The 21,518-nt window shown below is 34.0% G+C and overlaps 1 protein-coding gene across 1 annotated transcript in view; it reads right to left on the minus strand.

The window, feature by feature from the left end:
• Positions 1–3,185: 3,185 nt before the first annotated feature.
• Positions 3,186–21,518, minus strand: part of Phm (Peptidylglycine-alpha-hydroxylating monooxygenase) — a 70,937-nt gene continuing 52,604 nt past the window's right edge. Inside the window, exon 3 of the mRNA XM_089596715.1 lies at positions 3,186–4,065. Coding sequence (XP_089452841.1) covers positions 3,397–4,065 — 669 coding nt within the window. The 3' untranslated portion in view covers positions 3,186–3,396. The remainder of the gene's footprint in view (positions 4,066–21,518) is intronic.

The raw sequence follows: 21,518 nt of genomic DNA on the forward strand, positions 1-21,518 counted from the left end.
CTATAGTGGATAGGCCCGCTTACGATGAGAGTGGAGCAAAAGTCCACACCATTGACTCAAAATGGGTTTTTTAAGAGGAAAGTAAATTCAGATAGAAAAACAGTCTACAAGGCTAGAATGGTCATTAGAGGTTTCAAGGATAGAAAGGAGTATGAACTCAGAGAAACTTATGCTCCAGTTTCCAGACTGTCAATTGTCAGAACTGCATTTGCTATTATAACCAAATACAATTTAGATGTATATCAAATGGATGTCAAAACAGCCTTTTTAAATGACACTTTAGAGGATGACATTTACATAGAAATTCCAGATGGTTTGCAATGTACTTCAGATAAAAGAAAAAGAAGAGTTTGCAAGTTAGAAAAGGCCCTTTATGAACTCAGAGTAAGTCCAAAAAGATGGAACAAACGTTTCACTGAGAAAGTTTTAAAACTAGGTCTAGAGAAGGACATAAATGAGCCATGTTTGTTCACCTGGTGAAAAGAAAATCAGATGGTTGTCTTGGTTCTGTACGTGGACGATATTCTGCTCGCAGGGAACAACGCTGGAAGAATCTTAGAAATCAAAACAAAACTTAGCTCAGTGTTTCAGATGAAAGATCTGGGTGAACCGCAGAAATTTCTTGGCATGGAAATATTCAGAGACAGAGAATAGACGACACTTACTCTTTCACAATCAGAGTATACTGAAAGAATCTTGAAAAAATTCAATATGAAAGAAAGTAAACCTTAAAAGACTCCCATGGAGACCAGGCAAGTCAAAAGCCGAAATCAGAAGCACTCAAAAGATGAAGATGAAGCAGAAATAGCGCAGTTGACAAATGTACCCTACAGAGAGGCAATTGGAAGCCTTCTCTACCTGGCTAGTGCGACAAGACCAGATATTGCGTACTCGGTCAACTATTTGTCGAGGAAACAACTACAACCAACAATGCATGACTGGAAAGAAGTAAAAAGGATTTTCAGATATCTCAGAGGAACAACTGCCTTGGGTTTAACCTATAGAGGACAAAAAGGAGACCTTTTTGCAATGACTGACACGAGCTTCAGAGATCTAGATGATTCTGCTACGACTGGCGGGTACGTCATAAAATTGTTTGGTGATCCTGTTATGTGGAGGAGTCACAAACAGTCATATGTGACTCTCTCGACATGTCATGCAGAGTATCTAGCCATGAGTGATGCCTGTCAAGAGCTGGTATCTCTGGATAAGGCGATTAGAAGTATAACGGGAACGTCTATGTATCCTGTGACTATCTGGTGTGATAATTTGGCAGCTGTTAAGAGCATTCAGATGGATGGATGTCATAGACTCAAAAACTTTGATGATGACCTTCAGACGATCCAGAAACAATTGAAACAGAGAGAGATTACTGGCAAAAAGTGTCACATGGCAAGTACACATGGTAACTATGTGAAAGCATGTGTGCTGGAGAATAAAGTAAATGTTAGATGGATTTCCACTTCAGAGAATGAGGCAGATATCATGACAAAACCTTTGCCCTCGGAAAAACACATCTACTTCAGAAGAAAATTACTAAACAGTAACTTTTGATCAGAGAACTCAGAGATGAAAATATTTTATTTTAATGTGATTTCAGATACGTCAAACCAAGGAGACAGTGATATGGAGATCACTAGCTCCAAATCAGAGTCGGAGTAATCTTCAGACGTGTGAAACTTCAGAGACGATTCTTCAGAGCGATCAACCCAAAGGGAGGGAGTGTTAAGAAAAGGTGCTTTGTGCTGCCACCTGACGCCTCTCGTGTGTAACACACTATACAGCTCGTCACAGCTGTTCAAGCCTACTCACTTCTGCCCGAGCACTTGTACAGCGAGCATCGTCCTTCCGGCAACACATACCGCCCGTGGCAACTCTTATTAAATAAAGTTTTTCAGTTCACTTACTACAAGAAGGGCATTTTTGTCTGCGACCTGTCCCTCACCCTTCCACCACCTGCAATAAGGCTTAAGTCCAACACATTTGTACTACAAGATTGGGAGAAGTAAAAACATGGATTACGGCTGTGATAGCACAACATATATTAATACATATATATGCTTGCCCTTGTGTGGAGCTTGAGAAACACAAGTACTGTTTACATTTATCTATTTCTTACAGTACAGTGTTTCATAAACGTGAATACTAATGACAGGTTAGGTTAACTTTTTCGCATTTATATTACGTTTCCGGGGATTACTTGTGTACTTTAAGCTTTACACAATTGTAAGCATGTATATACACTCATGTATGCTGTGTTATCACAGTCGTAATCCATACTTTTATTGTTTTCAATCTTGTAGTACACATGAAAACACCAAACAAAATTTATTACTGTGCACTAACATAATACACACTTAAATCACTGATTTATTTGGTCAATTCACGCTTAATAACCTTTTTTTAATTTATTAGAAAATTTTTTGATAAGGCTTCGTGCACTCTGGCGATCTTAGCAAGGGGAAATTTGTCTCACTCGATGGCGCCACCTTACATAGGTGTATAAGCAAATACATGCTTTTGGATGTTTTTACGGGTTGGGTGTGCTCTCGGTGGGAAAAATAGGATTCACCACGTACGCGCCATCGCTCCGCGGCTACCTTACGTCCCTTGGGCCCTGCTTTGCAGGTCCCTCAGGCCGCAAAATAGCTTCAGAGACGATGGCACTTATCCTACAAAAACTACTATTCCTTACCATGGGCCCCAAGTGCAACTGCGGCTTTGCGCCCTCAGGTTACACTTTGCACCCTTGGAATGACTTTGAGCCCACGAGCAAAAAAGTTTTTGCGTCCTCCGGACCCAAAGTACTTTTCTACCTTAGGGCAAAAAGTGATCTACCGGGTGCAAAGTGTGCCCACGGTCACAAAATTGCACTTTGTGCTCTCGGTAAGAAAAACGTTATAAGTACGCGACTCCGGCACCAACATGTAACAATCGCGCCCTTCGGGCGCTTATATATGTACTTTATACCCTAGCGACTTAATGTATCATTTCGGAACTCGTTGGGCAGAAACGAAATATTCATACGTTGGACAGTGAAAAAGAAAGTTTCTGATTAAACCGAAGAAATTTCTTATTTTGTTGACTTAGGTATGTTATATATTATTCCAAAAAGCTTTGTCATTTGATTTACAGTTTAAAAAAGTATATAAAAAATAGATAATTGACAAGGGACACTTATTATATTCTGGATTTTATTTTAGTTACATACATTTAGAAAAATTTCTACCTAAAAGATATTTACACACATAAATAAATAAGAACATATTAAATAAAAAAACAAGAACATAGTATAAACTTAAACATAAAAAACTAAATAAATTCATAAATGTTTAAGAATACATACAAATATCACAAAATAATTTGACTGATTGATCAATACCATGCAAACATGAATTACAATGTTGAAGCTTCAACATCGGGAATGTTATTTAAATGATCTTTCTGCCAGGTATAAGTCGGTGGACCCATACTGAAGCAAAATGATTCGCTCAATGGATCGTCATTTTCAACATAATACATCAAGTAAAAGTTACACATTTCATCTTTATTCGTATTCCCTATAAGCGTCCAGCTGTCACGTTCGCTCTGCATTGTGCACCGAGCAGCTAACACATCTCCATTATTTATGGTGACATTGTTAAACGTCTTATAAAACATTTGCGGTGTCAAAGGATCCCTTTTACCCAGCTTGATCCATTTGTTATCTTTTATTACGTAACCAGCTACAATCTTACCCAAGGCGTGCGTGTGCGTTCTGTATGCGAAAGGGTATAGGGTCTTATTTTCCGTAATTCTGCATGATGTCTCCATGTATTGGATGCTGTGAGGTGGAATACCACCACCAGTTCCTAGAACGTAGACTCCAGCTAGTTTTTTCAATGGTTGGGTCGTATAGTGCAAAATTATTCCAGAATCATCTGTACTGCCGTCTTCAAAGCGTTGAACATGGGAATAATGGACTTGCAACACTAAATATTTGAAACGGGATTTCTTGCCTATTTTAAATCCTACTCCTTCAGGTAATATCAGTGCTGGAGCATCTCTGGCCCATGCATAAATTATCTGGAAGCATATAAGAGTTATGTAATAATTATTTGTTCTTAGTAGAGTATGTAAAATAAAAGTAATTGTATGTGAGGAAAACGACTAAAATAGCATAATAAGCGTATAAAATAGAAAGTCTTCTGGACTTCTTGAAAAGTTTTTGCAATATTTTAATATTCAAGAGTTTATTACACAGTAGTAAAATATACTTAATTGTTAAAAATTTTTAGGGGCTTACGATTGTGTGCTGTAATATTCATTTTGATTTAATATTCATACACGTCAGCACTCTTATAAAAAAATGTTCAATGATCATATTATACGTAAGTCTATAAAAAAATTATCTATATTTATTAAAAAGTATGAAGTACTAAAAAACTTAACTATATTCTTAAAAAAGTAATAAGTACTAAAAAAATTATGTACAATATGCATGTTATTTTCAGTATTTTCTAGTGCTAAATATTGGATAAATACTTTTTTAAATACATACATTAGAACTCATTATTTTGATAAAGTATTATAAACATAAATATACGAAGTGCAATAAAGAGCCTTATGTCTTCAATACTATAATGCTTTATGTTATCATTTGAAAAAAAAATTTTTTTTTAATCTAAAAGCCATGATGTGTAATTTATTTACTTTTATTGTATGAAAACCTTGAATAACATGAACAGTAGCTCTAAGAGTTTTAAAACGTCCTTTATTTTTATCACCTACAGTTTTGTTTGAGTTAAAATTATTTAATTTTTTAGCTAAACGTACATCACATAAAAGCTTTCACGTTTCGACACTGGAAAAACTTGAGTAAATTTTGCACCTCCTATAATATTTGGAACAGTTCATCAGAAAGCATATCTAACTTGAAACCTAAATTTATGGGAAAAAAATTACCTGTTTTGATGGCACGTTAAGAAATTATATTTTATGACGATTCTTCACATAAATAATTTAAATAATGTTAAAACTGGAAAAAGAGAATTAATCATGAATAATTAATTATTGACTATTCGTTTTTTTTTCATTTTAATTTTCATTTTTGTAGGTACAGGTGCTAGAACTAAAATTATGCTTATCTCAAACGATCAATTTCGTGAAATAAGATACTAAAACAATCATTGACTTCAACGGTCACCCATCAAAGTACTATTAGTGAACAAAGCTGCACAATATTCCTATTAGATAAAGCTACAACTTTTGTTTATATTATATATATATATATATAAATACCTATTTGTGTAGTGTATTTATTTGAAAGCTTTATGAAGTCCTCAAAGGCTTTTATAGCTACAGAATATAACATTATTGACGTACATTGGGTTGAGAACTGTGGGTTGGATGTTAAAACTAATTTTTAATCCTAAGTTAGTATCATGAATTGGATTCCGGAAAAGACCATCCGAAAAAATCTGAGTACCCCAACTGGAAATCGAACCCATGACTCTTTGAGATGTGTTGTATCAATGGCTAGCACGCTAACCAAGTGAGCCAACGACGAGCTCGTAAATATATATATATGTTTAGCAGTAGCAGACAAGAAGAGAGACGGTACAATGTGTAATAACCCTACCGTATCCAAGGTCCATTTGTACCTGCACCTATGGCTACTATGGGCAGCATGGCCAACTGTCGACGTGTCGACCCTGCGTAAAAGTTGGTGTGTGTGTGTGTACCAACACATGCAGGTAGCTAGGGCACCAAGGCAGCACGAATGAGCGGGCTAGCAAGAGGAGCACTCTCACTCTTGTGTGCTTTCTGTCGTGACGTGTCATTTCGGAGGCAACGATATACATCGTTAGCGTGCGTTTTCTCAAGCGCGTGTGTAAATAACATTTCTAACATTGAGCAGCACCAAGCAACAGCAGGAGACGCAGCAACGACTATACCTGTTGATGACCTGGGTTGTTGCAACAACCTACACACACGCGGTACCAAGGACTATTATGTCCAAGTGCCAATACCTGCCCGCTGCCAAGGACTATCGTGTCCAAGTGCCGACACCTGCCCATCGGATCTCCCGGTAACCGCATCCAGTGTGACAGTTAGCACACGGAGAGATCTCTGGTACTACGGTAGTATGTATAGCCGCGTGCAACAGTAGTATAGTGCGTCGTATAGGACTGTAGCGCCCGCGCGCCACAACGAAAGTATATGGCTTCTGCTACCGTACGTATACAGGCCTCCGTGCAACTGTAGTGCGTGAACTATACTACCGTTGCTTCTGCCTTATACTACAGTTGCAACGCTGATATACTGAATTGGTATATTACCCCGCTTACCAACTTTGCTCGGGAGCCATACCAAATCGGTATTGACGGCCCAAGCAAATGTGCACACACACACACACACACACGTAAGGATATATATATATGTATATGTACGTCGTTTGATGCGGCGGTGGCGGTGGCGGCGGCGCTGCACTATACATATATATCTATAACCTCGTGTTTGCCGCTCGTTGGGATGTATATGTATATATATATATTTTTTTACAAATTATTGCAAAATACGTACTGCTATTTGTACGAGATTAATTTCATTGTATTTAACAAAAATAAATAGTTAAAATATATACGTTGCTATTTGTAAATAAAAATAATTTTCAAATGATTTATTGGTAAAATACATGTTTTTCATTATGATAATCTTTTATTCATTTGCCTAATACAATACGAGTCCTTTTTTGCGAAACAGAGGCTATCAGCATGAACCTTATTTTTGCAATATACTATTGAGGGCTATTTTAGAACGCGTAGAGCTGTTGAAAACGATGTATGTGTAGTTAATTACTATTTCATTTCGGATAAAATCACCTATTGTATACATTAATTTCAGCAGCGCATATATATGCGTTTATTAGATCGCCTCCGGTGTATGCTATACTGTACGAAGCTCGAGAAAATATTATAATGTTTATTGCATATATATATATATATATATATATATATATATATATATATGAGGCATTCTCCGTCAACTCGGCCACCCCCACCTGTCCAAAATTGGGTACGATTTTTTCGGGCATCTTTGGGTTCAAATTAAAGCTTATTACCTCTAGTTTTAAATGCTGAGTGGCGTTTGTCGAATTTCGAAAATGGCGGACCACTATGACGCAAACAAGTCAACCTCCTACGGGTGAAAAAACAGTTATTTTAACCTAACACATGCATCACTATTTAGAAAATCGTGCAAAAATTTTTTTCTTATGTATTTTATAACGCTGATGACGAATTCACTCTTCTTATTTATTGAAAACCAAATGTGTCGTTCGTAACCTCAAAAAACCTATTAAAAAGTAATTTTTAGCGTTCAAAAATCCACCAACTCATAATAAAGAAAATGTAAAATCTTATTGGTATGTATTTTCAATAATTTAATATAGAAGTAACCATTCCTTTGATCATAAGTACTAATTTTCAAACCTTACCTCAAAAAATCTATTAAAATCAAATATTTCATGGCAAACTATCGACCAAGTACTGATAAAAAAAAAAAGAAAAGCTTTTTTGTACTTACTTTTATTGATTCAATGCCAAATCACCCTATTTTCAGTTATAGCGACTGTTTGCTGCACCTAACCTCAAAAAACCTTTTAAAAAAGCAGTTGCATTCGATTACAGTCCTAACTAACATGAATTGGAGAAAAAACTCACATGAGCGTATTTTTAATTCTAGTCTTTTCTTATTTTTGACTTTACATTCTGTACGTCGTCCCTAACCTCAATAACCTTTGGGAAAATTAGTTTTTTGTTCTCCATTGTTTTAAGAAATCCTCATCATTATAATTGAAAAACATTTGAGTGTATCATTGTCAACGCAACATACAGTTAATCTGTTCCTTAATCAGAAATACTGTGAGTTTTCCTAACCAGTGGAAAATAGGTTTTTGCAAAAAAATAACTTTAATTTTTGGGAAATAATGTAGGTAACTTGTTTTTATTTTTTCAATCACCTGATATACAGTCTATTATTTTTCTAACTTTACTTCTAGGTTTTGTTCACAAGGACAAAAACTTTTGGTAAATGCAAAGGTATGCACATAAACATTTGCATTCTTAGGGATTTTACTTTATGACCAGCATGTATTACAAAAATGTTAGATCATCTGTTCAGATGGCTAGAGAACTGGGCTGTTGATTTAGTTAAGTAATATTAATACTACTATTATGGTTACTATAAAAAAAGTGAGATTTATTAAATATAAATAATATATCGCTTATGGATATGAGTACAAAGACTCAGAATAAAACAAAAAAATCTTATATTTCGCTTGCTTATTCGCAGTAAAATTCATTGTATATCACAAATTTCTATTTCTGATCCAAACGTCTCAGTGTTTTTTGCACATCTATAAGTCAGCTAAAGCGAAGCGGTACTAGTGATGTAGAATCAAATTTTAAATGACTTTATAAGTTTTCAGGTTTTAGACAGACTGTTCATTTTTTTAATTAAAAAAAATTTTCATGCTTAAAAGATTATTTGATGTTTAGTTTTTGTCTGTACATCGTATTATACTATAATGTAAAGAACTTATGTTATTTAACAAGAAATTTTATTTTATCACGAACTATGTACAAAACTGACACCACGGTAATAGTGTCAAATCCAGTAAATCCAGTCTGTTCATTTTTTTAATTAAAAAAAATTTTCATGCTTAAAAGATTATTTGATGTTTAGTTTTTGTCTGTACATCGTATTATATTATAATGTCAAGAACTTATGTTATTTAACAAGAAATTTCATTTTATCACGAACTATGTACCAAAACTGACACCACGCTAATAGAGTTAAATCCAGTAACGCTTTTCTTTAATAGTCTACACTTAACATACAGTCTGGCTTTATTTACGCCACTGTGGTTTGTTATGTACATTGTTTCTTACGTTGTGTTAATATTTTCCATATTTTTTACACATAGTATACTATAACCATAGTATTTAAATAGCAGAGGATCGCAAAACCCTATTTTTTGTAGTACTACTGTAACGTTATTTTTAGAAACGCCTGTATCAGAAAAATTAGCACTTGTTTTTAGCACCTGCTCATTGTAAGTTGCTTTATTGTTTCATACATTGATGTTTAATGATATGTTTTATTGATTTCAATTGAAATCAATTAAGGAAGAGGGACTTATAAGTACATAATATGGAATAGAAATTTCATACCCAAAACTTAATTGTTTTATGGGCAGCTTACTCACTTGGCTGCTATGATGACTCGTGCGTCCTGAAATTCATATAAGTTGGTTGCTTTATGTGCACTTGTAATATCATAACTAATGCAGCACTATTTCCCTATACGACTTACGTTTATCAGTATATGGATATTATATAAGAAATTTTTTGAGTCGCTGTGCTCATGTACTTTAGTAATATATGATTGATATTGAACTAATCGTTTACTCTTCTTTTCTTTATAGTAGCCCTTAATAGTTCTTGCAAACGTTTGTTCACTGAAATGACGACCCAATCTGCTAGTCATTTAGACAGATGTTGTAATCTCTTTCAATTGGATGATGGGCATAAAGGACAGTCCTTGAGAACGTGTCGAAAGAATTGAAGAGGAAGTTCCCAAATTTAAATGAGAAGTCAAGAATTTGTCACAAATGCAGAAAATATTCTAGTACTGTAGTGAATTTTAACAATCAAAGTTCATTAGATAATAGCAATGAAAGTTTTTTAGAATCCAATGATGACGGTATATCATCTGTTTCTGACAATAATTATCAACCTCACAATAACTTTTCAAATAATGCTCGATCACAAAGAGAAATGGAACTTGAAGCGATGCTAAGCAGTATTAAGGAAAAATTCTTAAGTTTACGTGATGGCCATCCAGACAAACTGCGAATTCTCACTGTTGCACCAGTATCTCGGAGTGAATGCAAAATAGCTGCTGAATTTCAATGTAGCAGGTACCTTGCAAAGAAGGCAAAAGACCTTCAGGCTTCAAATGGTGTTTTTAGTACTTACGCAACGAAAGTCGGTAAAAAATTACCACAAGAAACTGTATCTCTGGTCGTTAATTTTTACAAAAGCGATGGCAACAGTAGAGTTATGCCTGGCGTTAAGGATGTAGTATCTATTAAAGAAGGTTATAATCGTGCATTAGTACAAAAGCGTCTTTTACTTTCAGACCTAAAAGATTTGTATTTACAATATAAAACTGAGAACATAAAAAACGCTGTTGGATTCAGTACATTTGCTAAGCTAAGACCCAAGAATTGTATACTAGCCAGAGCTAGTGGTACGCATTGTGTTTGTATATGTACGATCCATCAAAATTGCAAATTGATGTTAGATGCCATAAATATTGAGAAATTGACAAAAGATTTTGATAAACCCATATCAAACTATAAGGATTGCTTAGAACAAATAGTTTGTCATGAAAATAGAGTTTCCTGTCACTTAGGAGAATGCGCAAAAAGCCCTGATATTAAAGATTTGCTACAAACCCTATTGCAATGTTTTGAAAGTTGGAATATCACAGAAATTCAATTCAGCTCCTGGACCACAACAGACAGATGTACTTTGCAGACAGTGGTTCTTCCGGCTGAAGAATTTCTTCATGAGCTGCGTCAGAAGTTGTTATTATTAAAACCTCATGCATACATCGTTCAACAGCAAAAACTATATCTCGAACATCGAAAAAAAAATTTGTGTTCTAATGAGGTTTTAATTCATATGGATTTCTCTGAGAACTATAAATACGTCATTCAAGATGCGGCTCAAGCGTTCCACTTCAACAACGACCAATGCTCTGTCTTTTCTATTGTTTATTACTTTAAACCGGATACTGATGTGGAACATAAGAGCCTGATAGTTTTATCAGACAGTACCAAGCACGATACTGCAGCTGCTTACACAGTTCAAGAACTTCTCTTACCGCATATAAGAAAAACAGTTCCATCTGTTAAAAAAGTTATCTATGTAACAGATGGAGCAAAAAAACATTTTAAGAATCGATTTCAATTACATAATTTGATCAATCATGAAGCAGACTTCGGGATCGCAGCAGAATGGCATTTTAACGCCACGGCCCATGGAAAAAGATCGTGTGATGCCATTGGTGGCACATTCAAACGTGAAGCAGCTCGAGCAAGTTTATTAGCTAAGCCGACGGAGTCAATAACTAATCATAAATTATTGTTGGAATGGGGTAAAAAAAATTGTAAAAAAATCGAAGTATTTTTTTACAGCAGTGCAGATCATACAAGAGTACAAAGAAGACTGAAAAATAGATTTGCTAATGGTCCACCAATCCCTGAAATACAAAAAAATCATTCTTTTGTAGTATTACCAGGAAAAAAAATGATTGTAAAAAGATTTTCAAATGCCCCAAATGGCTTTGAGTTTACATACAATTAAACAAAATAACATAATTTTTTGTGTCTGTTAATTTGCATACCTTTGCATTCACCAAAAGTTATCGTCCTCGTAAACAAAACCTAAAAGTACAGTTAGAAAATCGATAGACTGTATATTAGATGATTGAAAAAATAAAAACAAGTTACCTACATTATTTCCCAAAAATTAGAGTTATTTTTTTAGCAAAGACCTATTTCTTTAGTATGAGTTGGTGGATTGTTAAACGCTAAAAATTACTTTTTAATAGGTTTTTTGAGGTTAGGAACGACACATTTGGTTTTCATTAAATAAGAAGAGTGAATTCGTCATCAGCGTTATAAAATACATAAGAAAAAAATATTTGCACGATTTTCTAAATAGTGATGCATGTGTTAGGTTAAAATAACTGTTTTTTCATCCGTAGGAGGTTGACTTGTTTGCGTCATAGTGGTCCGCCATTTTCGAAATTCGACAAACGCCACTCAGCATTTAAAACTAGAGGTAATAAGCTTTAATTTGAACCCAAAGATGCCCGAAAAAATCGTACCCAATTTTGGACAGGTGGGGGTGGCCGAGTTGACGGAGAATGCCTCATATATATATATATATATATATGCAATAAACATTATAATATTTTCTCGAGCTTCGTACAGTATAGCATACACCGGAGGCGATCTAATAAACGCATATATATGCGCTGCTGAAATTAATGTATACAATAGGTGATTTTATCCGAAATAAAATAGTAATTAACTACACATACATCGTTTTCAACAGCTCTACGCGTTCTAAAATAGCCCTCAATAGTATATTGCAAAAATAAGGTTCATGCTGATAGCCTCTGTTTCGCAAAAAAGGACTCGTATTGTATTAGGCAAATGAATAAAAGATTATCATAATGAAAAACATGTATTTTACCAATAAATCATTTGAAAATTATTTTTATTTACAAATAGCAACGTATATATTTTAACTATTTATTTTTGTTAAATACAATGAAATTAATCTCGTACAAATAGCAGTACGTATTTTGCAATAATTTGTAAAAAAATATATATATATATACATATACATCCCAACGAGCGGCAAACACGAGGTTATAGATATATATGTATAGTGCAGCGCCGCCGCCGCCGCCACCACCGCATCAAACGACGTATATATACATATATATATCCTTACGTGTGTGTGTGTGTGTGTGTGCACATTTGCTTGGGCCGTCAATACCGATTTGGTATGGCTCCTGAGCAAAGTTGGTAAGCGGGGTAATATACCAATTCAGTATATCAGCGTTGCAACTGTAGTATAAGGCAGAAGCAACGGTAGTATAGTTCACGCACTGCAGTTGCACGGAGGCCTGTATACTACGGTAGCAGAAGCCATATACTTTCGTTGTGGTGTGCGGGTGCTACAGTCATATACGACGCACTATACTACTGTTGCACGCGGCTATACATACTACCGTAGTACCAGAGATCTATCCGTGCACGTCTGCAGCGGTGAAACGGTAGACCTATAGGTGTATTCGGATCTCAACACGTTACGTGACTTTCGCATCATATATAGCTAAGTCGGGATAAATTAATATAGGCCTTACGGGGACAAATAGGTTTTTATTTTTTTTTCGCTAGAAACGATTATAACTCTGGCGAAACAGGTTATTTGCCAGCTTTTACAGTATTACAATCATTTCAGGTGTAAAAAAAAAATAAAAGCAGATTTATACCCTTTAGACCTATGTTAATTGACCCCTACTCGGTTATATACATCGTGAAAGTCACGTGACGTGTTGGGATCCCAATAGTATACTACCTTATATTCCGTCCCTACAGCGTAAGGATTGTGCCAAACAGCAACTACCGAACCTTTACCAGTAGAGCTAAGGCCGTATTAAATTAGGCAAGGTTGGATAGTTAGGCAGTGTAATTTTTCATGTAGTACTTGCTTTGAGTTGTTTGAAAATATGGATAACAACTGTATGCTGAAACATTGGTGCCTTCCATTAATGCACGTTCAAGTGCCAGCTATTAGTCTCATCCCTTTAGTCCTGTAATGAAATACCCACATACCATGCCTTGCTACTTATAAGTAAGTGAGCGAGGCCTGACATGTTACAATATTTATTTTATACATACAGTTTACTTTTTCAAAGTTTTAGTAGGTAAAAGATATACGTCAGGCTCCTAATAAGTCCTTTAAGTACTATAACTTTTTAAAAGTAAAATACGATTATTATTGTCTGTGTGATAAATATGGGCCATAAAGCCGTTATATTAACGAAAATGAGACATATTTATTTAAAAATTCTCAAAACAAGATTCCTTTAGGCACAGTGTTCACGAAAAAGTCTTATTGTTAAGTTAGCTGCGGGCCAAACTTTTCTTATGTAGGATTGGTATAAGCGTGTTCTTAAAACTAATAGTCCTGCCAACAGCATGTAACGTTGGCTACAGGTATTTTGTCATGAAAGCCTATACAGTTCACTCCTCACTGGGGCGCTAGTGTAGTCGGATCTACTTGTAACACATGACTCGTGATGAACCCAAACCCGCAACAATTGTTATTTTTCAGTTAAAAATTTATAGCTATAGTTATACCTATAAATTATAGCTATAATTATAACTATAACTACCTATAAAACAGCTATAATGATGTATAAAATTCAGCTATAAATATAGCTATAAATTAGAGCTGTAATCTTTTCACAAATTTTCAAAAATATTACATATTTGTAAAATGTTTACAGCTGTAGTTTATAGCTATATTTATAGCTAAATTTTGTACATTATTATAGCTGTTTTATAGATAGTTATAGCTATCATTATAGATATATATATTATAGGCATATTAATAGCTATAAATTTTTTACTGAGTTGCTGCTGCTGTTGCTGTGGGTAGTGGGTAGAAAGAGATCTATTAGTTATAAGTAATAAGTTTGTACTTTATCTTGCAGTGCAATATTGGTAGATTTTTAAAATTATTTATTCGATTTATTAAAAATGTCGATATTACACCGTAATAAACATAACTTTAACATTACAAGTATTCTGAAATTTTAACAGGATGAGTGTTTTAACATTGGTACCGCGTTTTTTCAAAGTTTGTGACAGTAAAAATAAATTTTATTTACCTTAACAAAATTTATTTCAACAGAATACTATGTAGGAATAATTATAAATTTGTTATTAAGACCTAATCAATAAAATTGTTTAAAATACTTAGATTGTAACTGCATAATCTCACGTTACAAGTTTTGAAGTTTGAAGGCGAGTTTTAGTATTGTTATTACTTTTACTCAAATGTTAACTGATGCGTACATAGACATAGCATAAATATATCAGTAACACCTATATAAAAACTCTGAAATATAAAATTGTTGTATTCACCACCTTACCATCTTGCACGCTAGAAATAGTCACTAGTGTGATGATTGTGTGTAATACTTATAGTAAAAACTTAAAAAATAATTTTTGGTCTTTAAATATTTAACTTATTACATTACGTTGTAGGTTTTGGTGTTTATAGAAAATTTTTATTTAATAAGGGCCTGGTCTTATTAATATATAAAGCAAAGTCACAAGAACCATTGCAATTGCTAACCGCCAAAACTACTAAACCAATCTTGCTAAAATTTTACATACTGATTTTTGACACTCCCTAGATGATTTAAGTATAGTTTTTATATTAAAAAATTGATAAAAATAGCAATAAGTACGCTAAAAGTTTTTGAAAAATACGCTAGCTTTTCACTTTAGCTTAGTAGAATCCACGGATCCACTAGGTGGCGTGAAAGTAAAATCAAAAAAACCTGTAAAAGAATTAAGTAAGTCTGGTTATAATATGCCCAAGCAAATTGCCGAATATCACAGACGCTTACCGGCAGTGCACGAAGCAGAGAGCTGGGAGTCATACAGCTGGGTATCTCAGCTACAGACAACACAGTTCTCTAATGGACAAGCGATTTACATCGAATTCCATTCCAGACCACCAAGTTTAACAAGTGCTGTCAATAAATAGACGTTCCGATCGCTAACGTCTCCAACGTAGTACCAGGAGACGTCTAGCTAGAGCACAATCTGCTCTAGCAATTCAGATTTATATGGCCGTTTTCTTAACCAACCAGTGACTCGTCCCAACGGCATACCCACAGAGAATGTATACTCCAGGCCTACTCTCCCGACTAACAATGAGCAGTTGGTTATCTGGGGAATGACTTAAAGACGAAATATTCTTCGGCTAGCGGCGTCACGGAAGATTGTTGTTACCAGAAAAACAGGTTGTATATGTTAGTACAAGTATTTTCGATACTCTGTACAAGAAAAATGTGTACTGGTACAGGTATATTTGGTACGGTAGTATACTTTAAAGTACCTTATTCAGTATAGCTAAACCTTATGCTTAGTACGTCAAAATCCGATACGTGGTACGAGTTTTTCCTGTACCAGTACAGAAAGTTAGTCGGCCAGTGGGAGCATTCAGAATGTCAGTATATATATATATATATATATACACACATACGTAGCTGTAAAAGTTCAAGGGGTTAGGATTTCAGTATATCCACCACAACACAATATAAAGTTCAATACATTGATACGAATCTAACACGATATAATGATAAGTTCAGTAGGCACGTGTAGTCACTTTCCTGTTGCGTATAATAATTGGTTTTCACTTGCAAAGAACAATTTACATATTGAGCCAAAATAACAATGACAATCCCATACATGTATGCAAGTATGCATATATATATATATATATATATATATATATATATATATATATATATATATATATATACATACATATCTCCACTGTATATAAGCGCACGTACTATGCGCGGTAGACGGTACAGTAGAAAGCCATGCGCAGTATACAAATTTACTAGACTATCTATGGTACAGAAAAATCCTGTACCAAGGCTATTGAAAAACTTGTACTAGTATAGTTATAAAACCGACTAGTCACAGGTTTTTCAGTGATCCAGATAAGTATGTAAAATGTGAGACTGGTTGCAGAAATCTCAAGACCTGTACGTTATTTTTCTATGCTCATCACTTTTGGTATAGCTTATTCTGGTAACAACAATCTTTCGTGTACCTCTCTCCAGCATGATCTCCATGCCCAGAGACTTCAAGGGTAAGAGTCAAGCTACTTGCGGCTGGCTCCATCATCAAGAATTATAATAAGAAATGCCTGGAAGTATCAACACTGGCACTTTTCAGGGCCATCATAAGTGTTAACGTTTTCTTATTAACCATCAATCTTATCGGTTCTTTTTAGAGCCTTCAAACGTTCAAATACCTTGCCAACAAGTACATTTTCATTATACCATTTCCGGCAAAGATTTGTCAACTATCAAAAGTCGGCCACTATTAAATCAAGTCAGTCATTCACTAGCAGACGTCCCGAAACCGAGTTGTTCGCGGCGAGCGTCCCTTTTGACTCTAAGCATTAAACTAGGAATCACCGATCCTCTCTGAGGTGTGTGCTGGGTGAACCTGAGAAAAAAAAGGTGCTTTAGACACCAACGTCTCCAGCGTAATACCAGGAGATGTTGAGAATGAGTTCCACGACTAGCTCTAACATTTCAGGCGTTGTAGTTTTCTTCCTGATGTGTCTAGTGCTACAACAGCAGGCCAGAGAAGATCACCCTGAGGTACCTAGGTAGTCACGTTTGCTGGAAACTTCAGTCAAGAAAGACGTTAGCTCACTAGTCTTTTTTAAGGCCATCGGACTATCTTTGTCAACAAATATATTACACCTCACCAAATTCGACAAAAAACAGGCTTTAGGGATCACAAAAGTTTCAATCATCCCTATAGTCACAAGAGGGAGAACTTCAAGCGTTTTAAATGTATAAAATTTTAGACATCAAGAAACTGACGCAGAACATTTATCGGCATTGAAACGGCTGCGTTAAAATTGACAAATAAAGAATCTATTAAGTGAGATATAAGCTTTTTATTATAACCCTGACGGTAATAATTTAAATCCTCTAGATTTTTTAATTAATAAAGTAATATGTATTTGTATTTATTGTGGTGATAGAAAATTGAGAGATCAGGCTTTAGGACTTAGTTGCTCCGGTAAGAAAGTTGTAAGACTGGAAAAAACAATTTTCTAATTATGTTTTTTTGTCAGTTTTAAGTCCTAACAGTTGTGACAAATACTCCTATTTATTTATTGTAACGTGAAAAAGTGAGAATCAGCAACCTTTAAAGGACAAAAATTATTTTATAGTGGAAAGAACTTTTCTTGTCTTTTTACAGCTAATTGTTTGACCACATAAATTGCATGAATTTCGAACAAAAATATTTTTGATAAGAAGAAATTTGTTTCAAGAAATTTCAAGAATTTAAGTAACGTTTTTAACTGAAAACTTCTTACATGATGAATCAACATACTACGGTGTTTCATGCAGTAAGTCTTGGGTGAAGTCGAGACGGGAGGCTGCTAGTTATTATGTAACTGTATGGGCCGAAACATCAAAAGCTATTTATATTAATAAATACTTGATAGCATTACCACTCGAGTTATTATTTCCAACTTTTATTTTCCTTGTCAAAACAACAAGATAATTTTTAAAACTATTTAGTTATATTTTGGCAAAATTGCTACTAGATCAACATGTACTAAAGATAAAAAAGTTCTTGGCGTAAATTTGGCAAATAATAATTCTGATTTTTTTATTTAAAAGCCAAGTACAAGGTATTTTCTGTTGATGATCGAAAATGTAAGTAAATTGATTATTTTATTGTGGTTTGTGCACATTGTGTACTTGTATGTATTAACATTTTTTTATTTTATTTTTTGTCAATAAATACCTACCAACGTAGTATTTTTTTTTTAAACTTTACTGTAAGTGAGTTCATAAGCCTTGTTTAGAAAGACACATTTTTACTTTATTCGTTACATATTTTAACATTATTGGTTACATTTTTACAATATTGGATACAGTTTTTTAAATCGTTAGTGCGGTGATAATCTCATATAAATCACATCGAGTGCGAAGGATCTCTGTGGTAAGCAACTTGCTGTGGAAAGTTGCCTATCTTTTTCACGAAAAGCATTGCATGGTGAAAAAGCACATGTGGAAATTTACAGAGCTACTTGCACGCAAGAGTCGTACTAACCAGGAACCGAACCACGGTCTGCCGCGTACCGTAGCGCAACCTAGCCAACCGAGCCACTGTGCGCCTTTATAATATTATGTATATATATATATATATATATATATATATATATATATATATATATATATATATATATATATATATATATATATATATATATATATATATATATATATGTTGCAGTGACAAAAAGTAGTTAGCAAAAAGATGTCATCAAAAACCTTTTTTTACAATATAGTGCAAAAAAAACTAAAGGATGAGACAATGGAAAATAACGTAACAAAACATACTGCACTCTGGTGATCAATTTTTTTAAACTTTCTCATTAAAATCATTAGAATGCCATTTAACAAAAATAACGTTAAACGGGAACTAGCAGTCTTAAATCGGGTTTCGCATGGAAATATCAAAATGACAATGAGGGTGTGCTCTAATTCTACCCACTGCTACATTTTTACAGAACTATTTGAAAGTTGCAGTTTGAGACAGATTTTGTATGAGGAATTTTATAAACACCTCTATAACTGAAGCCTAGAGAATAGGAGATATCTGTGCGAGCATTTATATAAAGCTATTACATAATTGCTCAACCCATATGGAGGAGTTGCACATGAAGATATTAAGCCATGTAATGTTTTGGTAAGTTAATAAATGATGAGACTAAAGTTATGTAATTTAGGACTTGGTCGAACGAAAGGTATTACAGCAGCTTTTAATACCACAGTAGGAAAGTATTTTAGGGGAGCTCTCATGTATCATAAAAAAACTCACATGTGTCATAAAAAAACTGTTTTTGGAACAACCAGTTTAGCCAGTTCTTCGGACTAATATATTTAAAAAATTAGCAAATTCACAAACAGAGCTAAACATTTCTGCTTTGAACAAACCGTTACAGGATTTAATGAATCCATGTTTCAGTTACATAGCTTAAGACAGTCCAAAAGGTCTGTCTTATGTTTGTCTGCCGGACAGTCCTTAAAACAAACAAAAAGATATAAATAGGAACAAAAAGTGTACTTTGATATTGAGTGGGACTATGACAGTACACTGCAGACAGCTTATTTAAACTTCATTAAATGATACATCCAGTATTTCTAACTAGAAACAGTATTTGATTTGATTGACTTATTTCAAATAAATATGAATAAATGGTATTTTTCTGTGTTACGATGAAGGGAGCATAACAGTAAATTTTATGTTCGGGTCTAAGCTCTCACTCAGCAGCCTAGGGATTTTATAAGAAGTATTAGAGACGGAGCACTGAGGTGGTAACAGGATTGATGATTGTAAAGAAAGTTAGTTAGCTACTCGGCTATCGATATTTGTACCAACGGCACGCAATCAGCTGTTCGTTTGAAAGTTGTAGGTTGTTTCCTTTTTCAAAATTAAGTTAGTCATTTCGTTACCAGCATTTTTACTAGCGGCACACGACATAGAGTTAGAGATTAATTTTGGAAATTATACTTCTATAGCCAAGTTATACGCTGGAGAAAATCAACGACTTCAGAATTCTGACCTTCAGAAAATAATATGTGACGGAAGTAGATTTTTTTCTTTTCGGTCTCCCCTCATCACGCCCCATCTCGCTACATCGCCCCACGCCAGTCTTATCTACACTATACCACGCCACACCATGCCATGTCAGGCCACCACAGCACACATTTTCAATTTAATTGCAAAAAAAAAAAAGAACTTTTCCTGAGATTTGAACCAGCAAACTACTACACAAAAGCTACGTATCTTACCCGCTGTGCTACGAACGATGCCAAAATTGGAAATTTAATAACCTATTCTTGTGGTATGGTTCGTAACTTATTTTTCATTTAGTTGTTTATTGACTGTTTATTGATTAATTTGATTAACTAGAAATTATATCAACTAATATATTATTTATTTAATAAGCTAATGTTTTTTTGTGAAAGAATCTTTTTTCATAACTTGTCAGAAAATTATATATTTAACAGCAGATTTTTTACATATTATTAAATATGAATTTATTCATTGATAATTTAGTAATTTGAAAATGTAAAAATAACTGTTAGAACCACTTTATAATTTTTTTTTTTAATTTTCAATAATTTTTCTAGCAGTTTTACATTTTCTCATTTTTCCATGAATAATTTATTTATACAAGGTTCTATTCATACATTAAATTATTTTTATCACATTTTATTCTGATAAGGTGATTTTTTTACTTAAGGACGTTTATCACGTTTAGCGGAGTGAAAGTTCAGAGATGAGACGAAGGCAAACATGCAGCAATGTTGGCAATTACTTTGCTAACGTGGGTATACCTATATATGCACTTTTATGCATACTTGAACCCTTCTTTTTGATTCTTTTTAAAAAAACCTTTTGTTGGTTTATTTGAAAATTTAATAGGTTTATCTCATAAATATTAATCGTAGCAAAAAATTAGGAAATTCCTATGTATGATTTTCTTATAGATGCAATTTTAGACGACTACGAATGAGTGTGTGAACGTATGTGACAGATGGGAGCATGACGCGTTAGAGTTACGTGATAGGAAGTTATTTTGAAACAGTCGGAAGGTTCGATGAAAGCGCACAGCCTGGTGCTGTTGAGCCTGGCAGCACGTCATGCCACGGCTTTAATTTAAACTTTACTTATCTATGATATGCATTTTTTATAACTGTTTATTGATGAAAAATTAAAATATTTATTGAAACCACATCCAATTACTAAATATTCGTATTTAAACTACAACAAAATTTCATAAAACATTTTTCTATTCACATATTGTCTGCAATAGAAGTATAACTTTTCCTTTGGGAATCCAAACACTCACTGACCACCAATTTTTTTTTTTTTTTTTTTTTTTTTAATTTAACTCACAAAAATTTAGGTGAGCGATCTGCCTTTTTTAAATTATTTTTATGTTATTTGGAATACATGTTCAATGTTTAAAAAATATCTGTAAAAAAACCTGTGTAGGATATACGTCCTGAAGCTACATTCACTGACATAT

This window comes from Copidosoma floridanum, unplaced genomic scaffold (genome assembly GCF_036245765.1).
Source record: "Copidosoma floridanum isolate Cflo_tuat_1 unplaced genomic scaffold, Cflo_Japanese_pri ptg000030l, whole genome shotgun sequence".
NCBI lineage: Eukaryota > Metazoa > Arthropoda > Insecta > Hymenoptera > Encyrtidae > Copidosoma > Copidosoma floridanum.